This window comes from Piliocolobus tephrosceles, chromosome 13 (assembly GCF_002776525.5).
Source record: "Piliocolobus tephrosceles isolate RC106 chromosome 13, ASM277652v3, whole genome shotgun sequence".
NCBI classification, from domain to species: domain Eukaryota; kingdom Metazoa; phylum Chordata; class Mammalia; order Primates; family Cercopithecidae; genus Piliocolobus; species Piliocolobus tephrosceles.
The window spans coordinates 17,981,057-17,998,421 of record NC_045446.1 but is presented as its reverse complement, the minus strand read 5'-3'; the positions used below and the strand labels follow the sequence as shown (position 1 = coordinate 17,998,421).

Sequence of the window (17,365 nt, the reverse complement as noted above, 5' to 3'; positions counted from 1 at the left end):
TTTTTGTATTTTTAGTAGAGACGGGGTTTCACTATGTTGGCCAGGCTGGTCTCGAACACCTGACCTCGTGATCCACCCGCCTTGGCTTCCCAAAGTGCTGGGACTACAGGCTTGAGCAAAGGCCCGGCCCTGCCCAGGAGCTTTAAAGACAAAGGAGCTGGCAGCTCTAGTGTCTCCAGGGCACTGGGGAGAAGACTCAATGAGTAGAGAGGGCCAGCATTTGTGCAAAGCACCAGGGAGAGACAAGCCGCCTGAGAAGGAGGCCTCTGCGTTCCCCAGATACCAATCAGGAACTCTCCCAGGGTGGCCCTGGAGTTAATCAGCAACAGGTCTCCTCAGGCATTCTGGGCCCCCTCAAACCAGCCGCACCCACAACCAGACCAGCAGGCCTGGAACCTGGGAGGTAGGGCTGGGCTAACGGAGCCAGTCACATGCTACAGCCAGCTCACACATTTGTTAAGCTGTTCAATTGTCAGGAATTTTGCAAGCCAGTTGACATCACGTTGGTAGCTAGAGATCTGCGAGGCAGAAGCTGCAAACGCTACAAATCATGGCCTTTTTTCCCCTCTCCAGAGAGCCATTTACCAGCACACCACTGGAAAGAACCCACTGGGACTGAGCCAAATCTGACCCTGGGGCATGACAACCATTCCCAGCAGGGAGATCAGGGGCTGCAGGGGAGCTGAGGCTGTAACCCACCCTCCCTTCCTACAAGGGCTTCTCCCAGACATCCCCACGGTCTCATCAAATGAGTGCCTGGTGATGCCAATCCAGCCTCTTCTCAGCAATCAGGGAGGCACATCCATGGGGACATCATCACCCAGAAGGTCCCTGAGCCACCACTCAGAGGCCACTGCCCAAGACCAGACCCTCCTTTCCCTTTGGGGTCTGGGTGTGTCCCCACCCAGCCTACCCCACCCCCATCCTATCTCCTGTAAATCTCCTGCTATTTCTGACTCCCAGGCACCACCAGCTCCCAGCTCCCCAGGGTGGGGCTGCAATTAAGCTAGCCCCATCTGGCCTCCACCGAGAGCCCCTCCTGATCCACAACCCCAGAGGTCGCAGCCCAGAGAGGCCAAGCACAGACAGCCAGGACAGACACCTACCTGGCTGGGCCCCCTCAGGCTCATCGCAGTCTGGGGAAATAGAAACGAATTGCAGCTCTGTGTGAGGGATGTGGGGAAGGAGGTGTCACCCACGGAGGTGGGGAGGGGCAGGTTCCCCCAGCTCTGCCTTGACCACACAGGCCAGGATGATGTCAGGACAGAAACTCCTTCACATCAGGTACCCCCCAGATTCCAGTCAAGTTCAGAACCCTCAGGGTGACTCTCCTGTGCCCAATTTAGGACTAGACCAGGGAAAAAACCCTCAGCCTTACTTCTGCAGGGGGCGAGTGAGGCCACAGCCAAGGCCCTCAACCCAGACCAGGGCAGGCACCAGGAATACAAATGCCATGGAAACACCTTTGACCTGCGGGGCAATCCTCTCAACTGCCCCCTCCCTCTCCAAGCCCAGCACCCCCATGGCCGGACAGGTTTCTTCCAGGGTCACTGTCCACCAGGTTCTCCTTGCCCACGCCAATGCCTCAGAGCAGGGCCATGCTGCCACCTGCTTATGAATGCCTGGCCTCACCAGCGAGGACAGACAAATGTTAGGGAAAAGACAAAGGATCCTAGATTCCAGCTGCTCCTTCTAAAGTGGGGCCCTAAGGGCAGCAACCACCTCATCAGCCTGACTCCCCTGCTTCTGGTTTCTTCTGGGTCCCCTCTTATGAACAGGAGGGAGGAAGCTCCCTGAGACAGAGACCTAAGCGGGGCTCCGCACCCATTCTCAGCAGGGCAGCACATCTGCCAGGAACCTGATTCTCCAGGGAGCATGTGGCCTCCCCACTTCTGGAGAGAGGCTCTGCCCATTCCAGACTTCCCAGGAAGGACTGGCACTCTCCATCCTCCCCAGTAACTGATGGGGTGGAAAAGCCAACATTGGGGTGGAGGGGTAGGAGGGGAATAGAATGAGGGGAAGGGAAGGCCACTTATTCAAGGCCAGCTATGTTCTAGCTCCAGGCTAGACCCTGACATGCATTCATTATTATAACCCACAAGGAAGACATGAGAGTTCAGAGAGCAGAGCTGGAGATCAAACCCAGGGCTTTCTGACTTCAAAGCCACTAGGCCACATGGCTCCCCACATGCCTCCTGCAAGTGGAGATGACGGGGCCATAGGTCAGCAGGTGGCTGCAGGTGAGCACATTAAATGGCAATGAGGAGTCTGCACTTTTAAAGAACGATGCATGTCCAGGGCCAGGGCTCAGACTGCAGGGAGGCCCGTCCCCTGTGGTGGGAGGGGCTGACTTCCTGAGGCCAGGAGCTCTGAGGATTAGGAAAACAATGCTGGGTGCGCTCACCTGCCACCTCCACGATCTGGTGCCGGGCGATGTCATAGTACGGGTCATCCCACTTCAGGTGTGTGACAGGTTCCGGGGAGCTGCTTTTGGAGTCATCTGAGGAACACAGCAGGGTCAGGGGACAAGCCAGGGGGCTGGCACCATGCTCTGCCCCAGAGGCATGCTGTCTGGCCCTTCCCCAAGTAAGGCCTGGCTCCCAGCCTAAACCTGGGACTGGTCTGCCCCTCCTGCCCTCCTGGCGTCTCCCTTCAGCAGCAGTGGTACATCCCCCTCTAAAGCGCCTGTAGCTGCCTGAGATCAGACACAGCCCACCTGACTTGGGGAAGTCAGGCATTTCATCCGACGGCCAGTTCTTCTCATCGATGGAGGCCAGCTTCAGCTGGTTCAGAGCCTCGCTGGTGTCATCCAAGGTCAGATCATCCTGCAGCTCTGACAGTGGATCCATGGCTAAGCCTGTCCCCAACAGTCTTAAGAGAAACCTGGGAGAGAGGACAGGTGGCAGGTCAGTGACCCGCTATTTTCACCTGCGACCTCCACCGCGTGCCCTCCTGCCCCTACCCTTCCCTCTCCCAGGCTCCCCATCCCTATTCCTCAACACTCCTCATCCCCGCCAAGAGCTCCATGTAGCTCTGGGTTCTCCTGGCTCTGTGGCTCACACATGTTGCCAGAAAAGGCAGCTGGGGCAGAGGATGGCACAGCTTGGCACCTCCCTCCAGGTCCTGCAGCTGGGGAGGGAAGAGCTGTGCCAGGTCCTGTGCTGCCTGCCACCCAGCTGGCTCAGTGATGCAGTCCCAGCTGCAGAGGGCAGAGGTCCACGCCTCTCTCCTCAGAAGACCTGGACACAGAAGCCTCCCAGGCTCCAGCAGTTACAGGGGTAGAAATGTAAGAATCTAAGGAACATACTGGGCGCCGTGGCTCATGCCTGTGATCCCAGCACTTTAGGAGGCTAAGGCGGGAGGATCACCTGAGGTCAGGAGTTCAAGACCAGCCTGGCCAACATGGTGAAACCCTATCTCTACTAAAAATACAAAAAAATAGCTGGGCATGGTGGCAGGCACCTGCAGTCCCAGCTACGCAGGAGGCTGAGGCAGGAGAATCACTTGAACCCAAGAGGAAGAGGTTGCAGTGAGCTAAGATTGCGCCAAATGCACTCCAACCTGGGCAACAAGAGTGAAACTCCATCTCAAAAAAAAAAAAAAAAAGAGGAAGAAAAAGAAAAAGAAAAAAACAAAAACAAAAACTAAGGAACATAGGGTGTCCAAACCCATTCCACGCCTGAAAAAGGTCACCTGTGGTCCTGGCCACTCCATCCCTCATTCCTGGCCCAAAGGGGAGGAGGGAGCCAAAGACTACAGGGTCCCAGAAAAAAATGGCTATGACTGGCCAGGCACGGTGGCTCACGCCTGTAATCCCAGCACTTTGGAGACCGAGACCGGAGGATTGCCTGAGGTCAGGAGTTCAAGACTAGCCTGACCAGCATGGTGAAACCCCGTCTCTACTAAAAATACAAAAACTAGCCGAGCGTGGTGGCAGGCACCTGTGATCCCAACTACTCAGGAAGCCGAGGCAGGAGAATCACTTGAACCCGGGAGGCGGAGGTTGCAGTGACCAGAGATCGCGCCATTGCACTTCAGCCTAGGCGACACAGCAAGACTCCGTCTCAAAAAAAAAAAAAAAAAAAAAAACCGGGGGGTGCTATGGCTGAGGGGCCCAGCTGGGTTTGTTCCAGGACAGCAGCAGGGGATGTGGAATTGCCTGCCAGTCATCGCAAACAGTCTGCAGGCTCCTAGGGGCGTCCAAGCCCACTCTTACTCTGCGGGGTGCTCCTGACACCAGTTTCAAGGTGGAAAGGTCGACTGCCCTAAGGATTGGAGGGCACAGATGGGAAAGGGGGATGCTTGCGATGTCCGGAGTGCTGAGACGAGGAGGTGACCAGCGGAACGGCGGCTCCAGCAGGCACGGGGCAGAGCCGACCACCAAGCTGGGTTTCTGCAGGTCTGGAATCTGGCCAGAAGGCTGCAGCCGCACGCAGCCTGGGGGTAGGCACCTCTGCCCTCAGCCCTAATGGGAAGCAACTCCCTCTCCCGCCACAAGCTCTCCACATGAGGGAGGGGAGTTTTCAGTTCCATCTATTCAGTCTGACCCCAAGGAAGAGGCTGTTCCATGTCCAGCTGTATTCCTGGAGCCCCAAAACTGACATATATGGTCAGAGAATCAGCAGGGCAGATAAGCAGAACAGACAAGCCCTGGGAGTGGGCAGGAAGAAGAGGGGGAGAGCTGCCATCCCAGAGCCACAGACTCTGGGCTCTGAGGCCACTTGACAACCTCCCGCACACATCACATCACAGCCAAGGGCCCTGGATGGTGAGCCCTCTCCCTGTGCCTGGCAACAGCCACCCTATCACCAGCGCAACCAAACGGATTGAGTGGTAACACTGTTTCAAGCTCCCAAGCCAAAGCCAACCAGCCAAAACGGCCCCCAAAAACCCTCTTTTTCCTCTCCCTCTCCCTGTCCCCTGCCCTCATCCACTACCCCTGGTTACCACCAAAATATAATCCCTTCCCAAGACACAGAGGATGATCCCTCACAGTCAGGAATGCCTTTCTCTGAGTGACACCAAAGCCCAGCTCCCTCACTCCCCTTCAGCCTTCAACCCTTCAACCCTTCAATATCTACATGCTCTTCCTGCCATCCAACCAGGAGGCTGTGGGAGCTGCTCCCCATAGTGACCTCCAGCTGGGTAATAAAGACAGAATCCAGCTCAAAGCAACCCCCTCCAGGCCAGAGCCTTCTCTCCACCCTTTCTATTCAACCTGTCACTGGCCAGGGACCAGGGGCTCCTTCAGTCCCACCTACAGCTATCCTAAAGACGTCTTTCTGCACACAGTAGGTGCTGATGCCGTGAAATGATGAGGTAGTATGGAGAGCTGGATTATCATCCTGCTTAAGCCAGTGAGCTGCGAAGATGCTGAGCAAGTCCTATTCCTACTTGGGCCTAAACTTCCTCCTCTGCAGAGGCAACGGCACCTCCCAAAAATATAATTCTCCAGTGTTCAGGAATACTTTGTGCTGCAATGAACAACAGGACTAGAAGGAGCAGCTGGGGCCGGGCACAGTGGCTCACGCCTGTAATCCTAGCACTTTGGGAGCCCAAGGTGGGTGGATCACCTGAGGTCAGGAGTTCAAGACCAGCCTTGCCAACATGGTGAAACCCCATCTCTACTAAAAATGCAAAAAAAAAAAAAAAAAAAAAAATTAGCAGGGCATGGTGGTGGGTGCCTGTAATCCCAGCTACTCAGGAGGCTGAGGCAGGAGAATCACTTGAACCTGGGGGGCAGAGGTTGCAGTGAGCTGAGATTGTGCTACTTCATTCCACTCTGGGTGAAAGAGCGAAACTCCGTCTAAAAAACCAAAAGGAGCAGCCGGGAGCTGGCGTAGGTGTGAGGGAGGGAGGGCACCAGCTAAAAGGGAGCTGAACTTGAACTTCACCCCTTTTCCAATGACTGCTCTTCTATACTGTCAGTTCTTCCAGGCGTGACCTCCCTCAACCGCCCCCGCCCCCTCCCCACATAACCTCCTTTCCCAGCATAACTAAGCCCAGGAGTTCCCATCTCCCAGTCAGACTGGCCCCTCCCACCACCCTCAACCCACAGCTGTTACCTTCTCTGAGCCCGGAAGTTAAACTCCCATTCAGTGGGAGGGTGAGGAAGCTAGCACAGGGAAATTGTAACATCAAGTAGTAGAAACGAAGTATCCTGCCTGTTTAAGACACCAGCCACCCACAAGCCTGCTCTACTCTGCAAAATACAGCCAACTCAGATTAATTTTTCCATTCTCAGCAGGTAAACCTTTACAAAAACCTAAGGATCACCTTAGGCAATCACTTTTGGGAAGTTGTAGACTTTTCTGAAATTGGTAACATTTGTGAACTTTTTCCCTAAGAAAAGTTAGTAGATGTATGCAATTTTAAGAGGTTCGTACACCTTCTGAGAATCACTGTTTAAGAACTTCTGGCCTATTCAGAATAACACCTGACATATAGTAAACGCTATCATTTGTTGAATGACTGAACAAATTAATTCATCTTCTAAGTAAAGAAGGGAACCCATACTTGTTGAGGGCCTATATAAGACTATGAACTGGGGACACAAACTCAACTTCACAATAGCACTGATGAGGCATGTTCTATTAAGCCCATTTTACAGTGAAGAAAGAGGACCAGCCAGGCATGGTGGTTCACGGCTGTAATCCCAGCACTTTGAGGTGGATCATGAGGTCGGGAGTTCAAGACCAGCCTGGCCAACATGGTGAAACCCCTTCTCTACAAAAATACAAAAATTAGCTGGGCATGGTGGCGTGTGCCTGTAATCTCAGTTACTCAGAAGGCTGAGGCAGGAGCATTGCTTAAACCAGGACCCGGGAGGCGGAGGTTGCAGTGAGCCAATATCGCGCCACTGCACTCCAGCCTGGGCTACAGGGCAAGACTCCGTGTCAAAAAAAAAAAAAGAGAAAGAAAGTGAGGACCAGAAAAAAATAAGCCAGTTGCTGAGGGTCATACTACGAGCAGAGGCAGGACTTTAATCCATGTCTGTCTGTAGCAGTCTCTTGGTGAGGGTCATCACCTCAACAATTATCTAAGTGGCTGTCATTCATGCAATTCTCAAGGTTCAGAGAGGTGCCACAAAAGAGCAAACTAAAGCCTCTCCCCTAATATTCTCTTTTACACAGAACATAGATAGCAACTTGAAACCATATTCTTGCAGGGCACAGTGGCTCACACCTGTAATCTCAGCACTTTGGGAGGCTGAGGCGGGCAGATCCTGAGGTCAGGATTTGGAGACCAGCCTGGCCAAGATGGTGAAACCCCATCTCTACTAAAAATACAAAAATCAGCCGGGTATGGTGGCGTGCACCTGTAGTCCCAGTTACTTGGGAGGTTGAGGCAGAAAAATCGCTTGAACCTGGAAGGCGGAGGTTGCAGTGAGCTGAGATCACGCCACTGCACTCCAGCCTGGGCGACAGAGTGAGACTCCGTCTGAAAAAAAAAAGAAAATAAATAATATTTTCGATGTTGCAGTCGGCCTCCCAGTTGCAAATCCCACCACAATACAGCAGCAATTACAACTCTCAACTACAATTACGTTTGCACAGAGCTTCATGATTTACAAAGCCCAGGTTACGTATTGCAGTTATCCCATTTCACAAATTAAGAAGTTGAACTGAGGTTGGGCGCAGTGGCTCATGCCTATAATCCCAGCACTTTGGGAGGCCAAGGCGGGAGGATCACGAGGTCAGGAGTTCGAGACCAGCCTGGCCAACATGGTGAAACCCTGTCTCTACTAAAAATACAAAAAGTAGCCGGGCGTGATGGCGGACGCCTGTAATCCAGCTACTCAAGAGACTGAGGCAGGAGAATCGCTTGAATCAGGGAGGCGGAGGTTGCAGTGAGCTGAGACTCCAGCCTGGGCAACAAGAGTGAAACTCCGTCTTAAAAAAATAAATACGTCGAAGGCCGGGCGCGGTGGCTCAAGCCTGTAATCCCAGCACTTTGGGAGGCCGAGACGGGCGGATCACAAGGTCAGGAGATCAAGACCATCCTGGCTAACACGGTGAAACCCCGTCTCTAATAAAAAAAAAAAAATACAAAAAACTAGCCGGGCGAGGTGGCGGGCGCCTGTAGTCCCAGCTACTCGGGAGGCTGAGGCAGGAGAATGGCCTAAACCCGGGAGGCGGAGCTTGCAGTAAGCTGAGATCTGGCCACTACACTCCAGCCTGGGCGACAGAGCGAGACTCCCTCTCAAAATAAATAAATAAATAAATACGTTGAACTGAAAGCGTGGCCTAATAAGTGGTAAGGAGGCACATTTCCCCCAAATTTCTTGTTATTAGTGCTTTGCCAGATCAGATATGGGAGATTTCCCCCTCCCGCCAGCTTGCTGGATGACAGCGATCCGGCCTGGACTCTGCCCTGGGGAAGACAGGAAGAAGGCAGTGAAAATGGTTAAGTCCTCTTATTGCAGGCGCCAAAATGTGGCAGAAACCCTGCAGGAAGTCCAGGCCTCCGAGTCCAATTCCACCCCCGTTCCCCTCCTCGGATCTGCTCGGGTCCTCCCCATCCGGACCCCATCTCTTCGGACTACCTGGCCAGCTCCTTTCCTTTCCCCAATCCCCACCTGGGGAGACCCCGCGCCCAGCAGCTCACCGCGCTCGGGCACTGCTCCCTCTGCCACGCCTGTCAAAGCTCGGCAAACATCCGGCTCCGAGGTGGAACGGGAACCACCCCCTCCCGCTCGCCTCTATCCCCAACAACTTCCGCCACACCTCCAACCCACTTCCGGTCCCAAACATGGCCTTTCCAGAAGCCCCGCCCACTTCCTGCACTCACCGCCTAAGTGCCTGCCCCGGGGAGGTAACAGCAAAACTGTCCGACTCGTCACTCCCAAAAAGAGGTGGCTGGAACAACAGTTCCGCTTTTCCAGCTACTGGAATCCCTGGTGCACGTCCGGAATCCTAGGCTCTCATTGCTCTCGGACAGAGTTCTGCCTCCCCAGTACTCCCAAACTCCCAGTCTTGTGCACCAATGAGGTCCAACTCTGAGGCTTCTTTCCTGAGAAAAATATTTGAAAGTCCGTTACTGTTTCCTGGAGGAGCTGAGAAGAGGACGCTCACTTCCGGCGTAGGGAGGCTTTCTGACCCGGAATGGAGGAGGCGGAGGAGCTGCTCTTGGAGGGCAAGAACGCGCTGCAACTCGGTAAGTGACCTGCGATGTCCGCGACCCTCAACCTTGGCCCAGATGGATCTGACGCTCTCTGGTCAGCTTTCTGCTCAGTCTCCTCTCCTCCCGATCCCAGGATCCTCCAGTGTCCTCAGAGTCTGGGGGCTTCTGAAGAACCCTTGAGCCTCCTCAAACCTTTCAGGGCCCCCCTTAGAGCCCTCACCTGTTCCTCGGGCTCCGCAGGCCCAGCTGGACCTGCGGTTTCCTCCCACAACTTTCCCCACCTCACACCTTCTTGGGCGGCTCCCTCACCGTCTTCTCTTCTCCCTGCAGCCCCCGAGCCGCGCCTGGGCCTGGACTTAGGATGGAACCCCTCTGGAGAAGGCTGTACGCAGGGCCTCAAAGACGTCCCACCCGGGCCGACCCGAGCCATCCTCGCTTTAAAGAGTCTCCCACGGGGCTTGGCCCTTGGCCCCTCACTCGCCAAGGAACAGCGCTTGGGGGTCTGGTGTGTCGGAGAGCCCCTGCAGCCCGGCCTGCTGTGGGGGCCGCTGGAAGAGGAGTCTGTCTCCAAGGAGAAGGGCGAGGGAGTAAAGTCACGGCAGGAGGAGGTATTGAAGGATAGAGCGGCTTCTCTCCGCCCTTGAAAATGTAGGGGAGGTTTGGACATTTCTAGACAGCTTTTCAATTTGAAGAAAGAGAGTATTTCAAGAAGTAGGAGATGGTCTTGTCCCTTCTCTTCAGGACTGTCTCCTCCTCTTAGCAGCAGTAGTTAAAGAATGGAGGTTCAAAAAGTTGTTTACTTTGTAATCGTGTAGTGTCAGCAGGGAGGAAGGTCAAGAATTAAGGTTTTTGGAATTAAGAAAGCATGGGATCAAATTCCAGCCTTGTCACCTAGTTGGTTAAATTATGTGCCACATTTAATTCATCTGTGAAGCAAAGCAATGGCTCTCTTGGGATTATATGGAGGTGCTGATGAAATAGTGAAGATAAAAGGTTTCACTGCACGATAAGTACCATTTTATTTTATTTATTTTATTTTTCTTTTTTCTAAGACAGTCTTGCTTTGTCACCCAGGCTGGAGTGCAGTGGCACGATCTCACCTTACTGCAACCTCCACCTCCCAGTTCAAGTGATTCTCATGCCTCAGCCTCCTGAGTAGCTGGGATTACAGGTGTGCACCACCACACCCAGCTAATTTTTGTATTTTTAGTAGAGACAGGGTTTCACCATGTTGGTCATTCTGGTCTCAAACTCCTGGCCTCAAGTAACCTGCCTGCCTGGGCCTCCCGAAGTGCTAAGATTACAGGTGTGAGCCACCGTGCCTGGCCCAATAAATACCATTTTAAAAAGCTGGTGTTCCTTATTACTTTTTATGTTTAGTACTCACTGGAAGACAGTAACGTGTTCAATTTAGTAATTCTCCATACCCTTGGGATGGAAGTGAGGAGACAGACTTTTTGGTCCTTACTGAATGAAGAATCAGACAGCACTCTCTTGTTAGAGGAGAACCAGAGGCTTCTAACCTTCCAGGAGTTTCATCTTAAATTTGTCCCAGGAAAGTTTCATCTAGTTTTTTTTTTTTTTTTTTTTTTTTTTTTTTCCTACCCGACCCTGTCGAACACATTTGAGAAGGACTTTTGTTGGTTTATTTCAGAACCTGTCATTAGGTCCATGGGGAGACATGTGTGCCTGTGAGCAGAGTTCTGGCTGGACTAGGTAAGTCAGAGGAGAGTGTGTCATGAATATTCGTTCCTTTGAGGCTTTCTGTTGTGGCTTGGGATGGAACCGGACACTGACTGCCATTCCCTATTCAGTGCTCTTTTGCAGTGAATGTTCCAAAGGCATGGCGTCCTTTAGGACCCAGACTGCCTGAGGACTGGGGCTTTCAGGGAAGACCACTTGAATAGTGAGCATCTCATAGCTGGCTGTTACTTTGCATTGCAGCTTCGTGCAGCGGGGCAGACTGGAGAGTGAGGGAAACGTGGCCCCAGTGCGGATCAGCGAGAGGCTCCATCTGCAAGTGTACCAGCTGGTGCTGCCAGGCTTTGAACTGCTGCTGTGGCCCTGGCCTTCCTCTGAGGGCCCAAGTCTCACCCATACCAGGCTGGACAGAGAGGCAGCTGTAGAAGTGGTGACAGAAGTGGGGTCTGCTGTTCAGCAGGAAGTGGCCTCCCCTGGGGAGGATGCAGCAGAACCTTGCACAGGTATGTGTCAAATCAATGCTGGTTCCCGAGCAATTTCCCCCCCAAAACAACCTGTTGATAAGACAAAGCAGAGTTTATGGCTCATTGCGGTAAGGAAGGACGCTATAGAGTCTTAGTAGCTTTTCAAAATCTGTTTGAAGGTGGATGTTTCAACATGGGATAGGAGGGTGGGGCTTGATTACTATTGGGTAAGGATTGTGACTGAATAACTTAGGGTTGGTAGATACAGCAAGGTTAGAATTTTCAGGCAAGGGACAGTCTCGGACTATAAATTGTCATTCAGTGCTTTCTGTTGAAGAGCAACAGGTCTGTTCTTTGGAATAACAATATAGATATTTGCAACTTTTACTTTCTTAAGAGCTTCCTGGAATAGTAAGGAAGAGAGTAAGCTTTGTATGTACAGGGTTTCCAGCCTCCCATGTTTCTTCCCTCTGGTGTGGGGGTTCTTTTATGTTACAGATGAGCTATGGTGGGAAGGGGTTTTTGTGTGTGGGTTTTTTTTTTTTTTTAAGATGGAGTCTCACTCTGTCACGCAGGCTGGAGTGCAATGCCGTGGTCTCAGCTTGCTGCAGCCTCCACGTCCCAGGTTCAAACGAGTCTCCTGCCTCAGCCTCAGCTCATTTTTTTTTGTATTTTTAGCAGAGATGGGGTTTCACCATGTTGGCCAGGCTGGTCTCGAACTCATGGCCTCAAGTGGTCTGCCTGTCTCGGCCTCCCGAAGTGCTAGGATTACAGGTGTGAGCCACCATGCCTGGCTGGAAGGGGGTCTTGAATCACATCCTAAATGTGTCTCTAGGGGGCGAACAAGGGGATCCTTCATCTGGGATGGCCTTGTTCTAGCGATTATCCAGATGGCCAGGACCCCATGGTTCTCAGGAGTGCGTCTCCAAAAGGCACCTAAGGCTGGACAGGAAGATGTATGGAGTGTGCACCCCATGCTCCAGGGAAGAGACTTACTGGCATCATTGCTTCCTCTAAGGCTTAGGGACTGGCTGGGAGAAACATCTATTCCTGTAATTCCCTAGTAACACCACCAGGATTGAAGCTCCCTAACCCCAGCACCCCATCCTTGCCTTCAGATCCTGGTTCCCACTCACCCCCTGGCATCCAAGCGGAGAGTATGGTGAGCCCTGGACTTAAGTTCCCAACCCAGGACCAACTTTCCAAGGATAGCCAGCCACTTGGCCCATTGCTTCAGGATGGCAACGTGGATGAGGAATACCCGCCCCAGGCACAGATGCCACCTGAACTTCAGAGCAACTCGGCTACCCAGCAGGACCTAGATGGCAGTGGAGCCAGTTTCTCATCTGCCAGGGGCACCCAGCTGCGTGGCTACCTGGCCAAGAAGTTACACAGCCCCAGTGATCAGTGCCCACCCAGAGCAAAGACCCCAGAGCCTGGAGCCCAGCAGCCTGGCTTCACTACTCTCTCACGGAGCCCTCCTGGCCCAGCAGGAAGCTCCCCAAAGCAGAGGCGACGGTACCGGTGTGGAGAGTGTGGCAAGGCATTCCTGCAGCTGTGCCACCTAAAGAAGCACGCATTCGTGCACACAGGCCACAAGCCCTTTCTTTGCACTGAGTGTGGCAAGAGCTATAGCTCAGAGGAAAGCTTCAAAGCACACGTGCTGGGCCACCGTGGGGTGCGGCCCTTCCCCTGCCCACAGTGCGACAAGGCTTATGGCACCCAGCGAGACCTTAAAGAGCACCAGGTGGTACATTCAGGTGCCCGGCCCTTTGCTTGTGACCAGTGTGGCAAGGCCTTTGCCCGCCGGCCCTCCCTGCGGCTGCATCGCAAGACCCACCAGGTGCCAGCTGCCCCTGCCCCTTGCCCATGCCCTGTGTGTGGGCGACCCCTGGCCAACCAGGGCTCCCTGCGGAACCATATGAGGCTCCATACAGGAGAAAAGCCCTTCCTGTGCCCGCACTGTGGCCGGGCGTTCCGTCAGCGGGGCAACCTGCGTGGGCATTTGCGGCTCCACACCGGAGAGCGTCCTTACCGCTGCCCGCACTGTGCCGATGCCTTCCCCCAGCTGCCTGAACTGCGGCGCCATCTCATCTCCCACACCGGGGAGGCCCACTTGTGCCCCGTGTGTGGCAAGGCCCTCCGAGACCCACACACGCTGCGAGCTCACGAGCGCCTGCACTCTGGAGAGAGGCCCTTTCCCTGTCCCCAGTGTGGCCGTGCTTACACACTGGCCACCAAGCTGCGGCGCCACCTCAAATCTCACTTGGAGGACAAGCCCTACCGCTGCCCCACCTGTGGCATGGGCTATACCCTCCCGCAGAGCCTCAGGCGGCACCAGCTCAGTCACCGGCCCGAGGCACCCTGCAGCCCACCCTCTGTGCCTTCTGCTGCTTCTGAGCCCACCATGGTGCTCCTGCAGGCTGAGCCACAACTGCTGGACACACACAGAGAGGAGGAAGTCTCCCCTGCCAGGGATGTTGTTGAGGTCACCATTTCAGAGAGCCAGGAGAAGTGCTTCATGGTGCCAGAGGAGCCGGGTGCCGCCCCCAGCCTGGTGCTAATCCATAAGGACGTGGGCCTCGGCGCCTGGGCAGAGGTGGTGGAGGTGGAGATGGGCACCTGACAGCTTTACCTTTTCCTGACACGGTTCCATAAAGACCTGTGCTTTCTCACTGCTGCGTGTCTGCATCTTCTTTCTTGGGGTTGCCTAGTAGGGATTAGAGTCTACTATGAGAGACAGATCAAGGACTTCCCTTCCCGCTTAAGAACCACCAAATCGAGTTCTAAGCCTGCTAGGTCAAACCTCTTCTGAAGCAGAGGTCTTTGTGTTGACATCCGGTAGAGCTTGTTCCGCCTCCTTCCCTAGGAGCGCCACAGGGTGCTTATTGCTTAAGCACTGCTGCAGGCACCCGGTGAGGCAGTGGTCATTGGCAGCGCTACTGCTGCCTGGGTGCTTAGCGCTGGGATGGTCACACCCATAGAGCTCCTTAAGGGACAGGCACTTCAATTGGGAAGCAAACTGAATGGCTGTTAAGACTGAACACCTTGGGAGGTGACTAGAGCCAGATCCATGCCCCTCTGTGTGCCTGCCTGCTCTAAAGGCATCTGTGTTCAGAGAAGGACATGTGTTTTGCATTGACTGTGACCTGCACTGTGCTAGGCACTGGGGCACAGCTATGGATGACAGGCAGTACCCTTTACTGATCACCCATGCTGGGGGCAGCGAGGCAGAAATCACTGGATGAAAGTTTAAAGGGGCATAGCTGGGTACTGTGAACTTGTTGAATGGGGCAATTTAATGTGGTCTAGGGTGCCAGGGAAGATGTTCCCAAGAAGAAGAATGTTCAGCCCTTACTGTGGGCTAGTGCTTTATATAATCCTCATAACAACCCTGTGAGGTAGGAGTAGTGGTTTTTTTTCCTACAGATCAGGAAACTGAAGAGCAAAGAGCTTCAAGTATCCTGCCCAAGATCACAGTGCTAGGCCGGGCGCGGTGGCTCAAGCCTGTAATCCCAGCACTTTGGGAGGCCGAGACGGGCGGATCACGAGGTCAGGAGATCGAGACCATCCTGGCTAACACGGTGAAACCCCGTCTCTACTAAAAATACAAAAAAAAAAAAACTAGCCAGGCGAGGTGGCGGGCGCCTGTAGTCCCAGCTACTCCGGAGGCTGAGGCAGGAGAATGGCGTAAACCCGGGAGGCGGAGCTTGCAGTGAGCTGAGATCTGGCCACTGCACTCCAGCTCGGGCGACAGAGCAAGACTCCGTCTCAAAAAAAAAAAAAAAAAAAAAAAAAAAAAAAAAAAAAGATCACAGTGCTACAAGTGTGTTCAGATTCCAGCCCACAAAACCTCGCGCCGGAGTCAGGCTCTTCACTGCTGCACTCTCCTGCCCCATGTTTCAGCTGTGGCTCGATGGATGCGGAGGTGGGAGGGGAGGTGGTAAGAGACTGGTAGGTCTGAGTTACTGGGACCAACATGGCTGGGCAGGGGAAAGAGGGAGAGGGAGGAGGGCCAGATCACATAGGATCATGGCTCAGGAGTTTGGACTTTATTTTCAGGACATTGAGGAGTACTTTGAAGGGTTTTGAACAGGGGAATAACAGGATCACAATTGTGTTTGAAAAGACAACTAGGAAATGGATTGGAAAGCAAAATGAAGTTGTGGCAAAGTCAATTAGGAGTCTGCAGGGTGCCTGGGAAAGGGGTGGTAGCTGTAGAAACACAGAGAAATGGAATCATCCACCCAGCATATATTTACAGAGTGCTTCCTGAATGCTAGTTGTTAGGGATGTAGCAGTGACTGTTTCTGTGTTCACATTAGCTCACCTTCTAGCATGGAAAATGACACATGCATGTCAGATGGCAGTAAAAGTGTTAAGCGTATTAAAAGTAATGCAGGGTGGCCGGGCACCGTGGCTCATGTCTGTAATCCCAGCACTCTGGGAGGCCAAGGTGGGAGGATCACTTGAGCCCAGGAGTTCAAGACCAGCCTGGGCAACATGGCCAGGAGTGGTGACATGCACTTGCGGTTCCAGGTACTCAGGAAGCTCGTGGTGGAGGATTGCCTGAGCCCAGGAGGTCGAGGCTGCAGTGAGCCGTGATCAAGCCACTGCACAGGAGCCGGGGTGACAAAGAATGGGAGTGGGATTTACAGAAGGTGGTCATCAAAGGCCTCTAAGAGCAAGGCTTAAGCAGAGGCCTGAATAATGGAGAGGAGGATGTCGGGGAGGAGCTGGATTCTGAGCAGGGCACAGTGAGGACAAGCCCAGTGTAGACAGCAGGAACAGGGAGACCAAGACAAGAGTGTGGAAGGAGATGAGGTCAGAGAGGCGCCGCAGAGGCTGGGTTAGGGCTGTAGGTGGGTGGCTATGTGCTCCAGGAGGCACAAGCAACCCAATTCAAAGACAGTGGAAAAGAGGGAGGTCTGACTCAAGATTTCTTTCTTTGTTTTTTTAATTTTATTTTGAGATGGAGTTTTCCTCTGTCTCCTAGGCTGGAGTGAAGTGGTGTGGTCTCGGCTCACTGCAACCTCAGTCCCCCAGGTTCAAGAAATTCTCCTACCTCAGCTTCCTGAGTAGCTGGGATTATAGGTGCCTGTCATCATGCCCAGCTAATTTTTGTACTTTTAGTTGAGACGGGGTTTCGCCATGCTGGCCAGGCTGGTCTCGAACTCCTGACTTCAGGTGATCCACCCTCCTTGGCCTCCCACAGTGCTAGGATTACAGGCATGAGCCACAGCGCCCAGCCTCAACGTTTCTAAAGTAAGTAGGTAAAGGTGGGACCCGGGACAATTATGATTTGGGTTTGGGATGAGTTCTGAGTTTGAACTCATCCCAAAGGGGGTCAGCAAAGGGGTTCTTGGGATGTAAATGAAACCTCACATGCAGCAGCCCTCAGAGAGAATGGATGATAAATGTTTCTTTTTTTTTTTTTTTTGAGATGGAGTCTCGCTCTGCCGCCCAGGCTGGAGTGCAGTGGCCGGATCTCAGCTCACTGCAAGCTCCACCTCCCAGGTTTACGCCATTCTCCTGCCTTAGCCTCCCGAGTAGCTGGGACTACAGGCGCCCGCCACATCGCCCGGCTAGTTTTTTGTATTTTTTAGTAGAGACGGGGTTTCACCGTGTTAGCCAGGATGGTCTTGATCTCCTGACCTCGTGATCCGCCCGTCTCGGCCTCCCAAAGTGCTGGGATTACAGGCTTGAGCCACCGTGCCCGGCCGATAAATGTTTCTGTCAGACCTTTAAAGGTGTCAGACTTGGCTGGGCATGGTGGCTTACATCTGTAATTCCAGCACTTTGGGAGGCCGAGGCAGGAGGATTGCTTGAGCTCAGGAGTTGGAGACCAGCCTGGCCAACATAGTGAAACCCTGGCTCTATTAAAGATACAAAAATTAGCTGGGTGTGTTGGTACGTGCCTGTGATCCCAGCTACTCGGGAGACTGAGGCACGAGAATCACTTGAATCCAGGAGGTGGAGGCTGTAGTGAGCCAAGATCACGCCATTGCCCTCCAGCCTGGGCAACAGAGTGAGACTCTTTCTCAAAAAAAAAAAAAAAAAAAAAAGGCCGGGGGCGG

General features: G+C 53.5%; 2 protein-coding genes across 6 annotated transcripts in view; one reads left to right on the top strand and one right to left on the bottom strand.

Annotated features, from left to right (window-relative positions):
• Positions 1-8,716, bottom strand: part of ARHGAP1 (Rho GTPase activating protein 1) — a 30,891-nt gene extending 22,175 nt beyond the window's left edge. Inside the window, exons 1-4 of one of the 5 annotated variants that reach the window (XM_023215700.1) lie at positions 8,608-8,715; positions 2,717-2,883; positions 2,405-2,500; positions 1,107-1,163 (exon numbers count right to left, since the gene is read on the bottom strand). In XM_023215700.1, the coding sequence (XP_023071468.1) occupies positions 1,107-1,163; positions 2,405-2,500; positions 2,717-2,849 (286 nt within the window). In that variant the 5' untranslated portion in view covers positions 2,850-2,883; positions 8,608-8,715. Of the gene's footprint in view, positions 1-1,106; positions 1,164-2,404; positions 2,501-2,716; positions 2,884-7,185; positions 7,233-8,578 lie in introns of those variants that run through there. The other 4 variants (XM_023215703.1, XM_023215701.1, XM_023215702.3 and 1 more) reach the window with 4 other exon arrangements.
• A 106-nt stretch (positions 8,717-8,822) lies between these two features.
• ZNF408 (zinc finger protein 408) lies at positions 8,823-13,967 on the top strand. The gene is made up of 5 exons (XM_023215699.1): positions 8,823-9,156; positions 9,454-9,731; positions 10,778-10,839; positions 11,068-11,327; positions 12,407-13,967. Exons 1-5 carry the CDS (start codon positions 9,105-9,107, stop codon positions 13,912-13,914), a joined length of 2,160 nt encoding a protein of 719 aa, XP_023071467.1. The 5' UTR covers positions 8,823-9,104; the 3' UTR covers positions 13,915-13,967.
• The last annotated feature ends 3,398 nt before the right edge of the window (positions 13,968-17,365 follow it).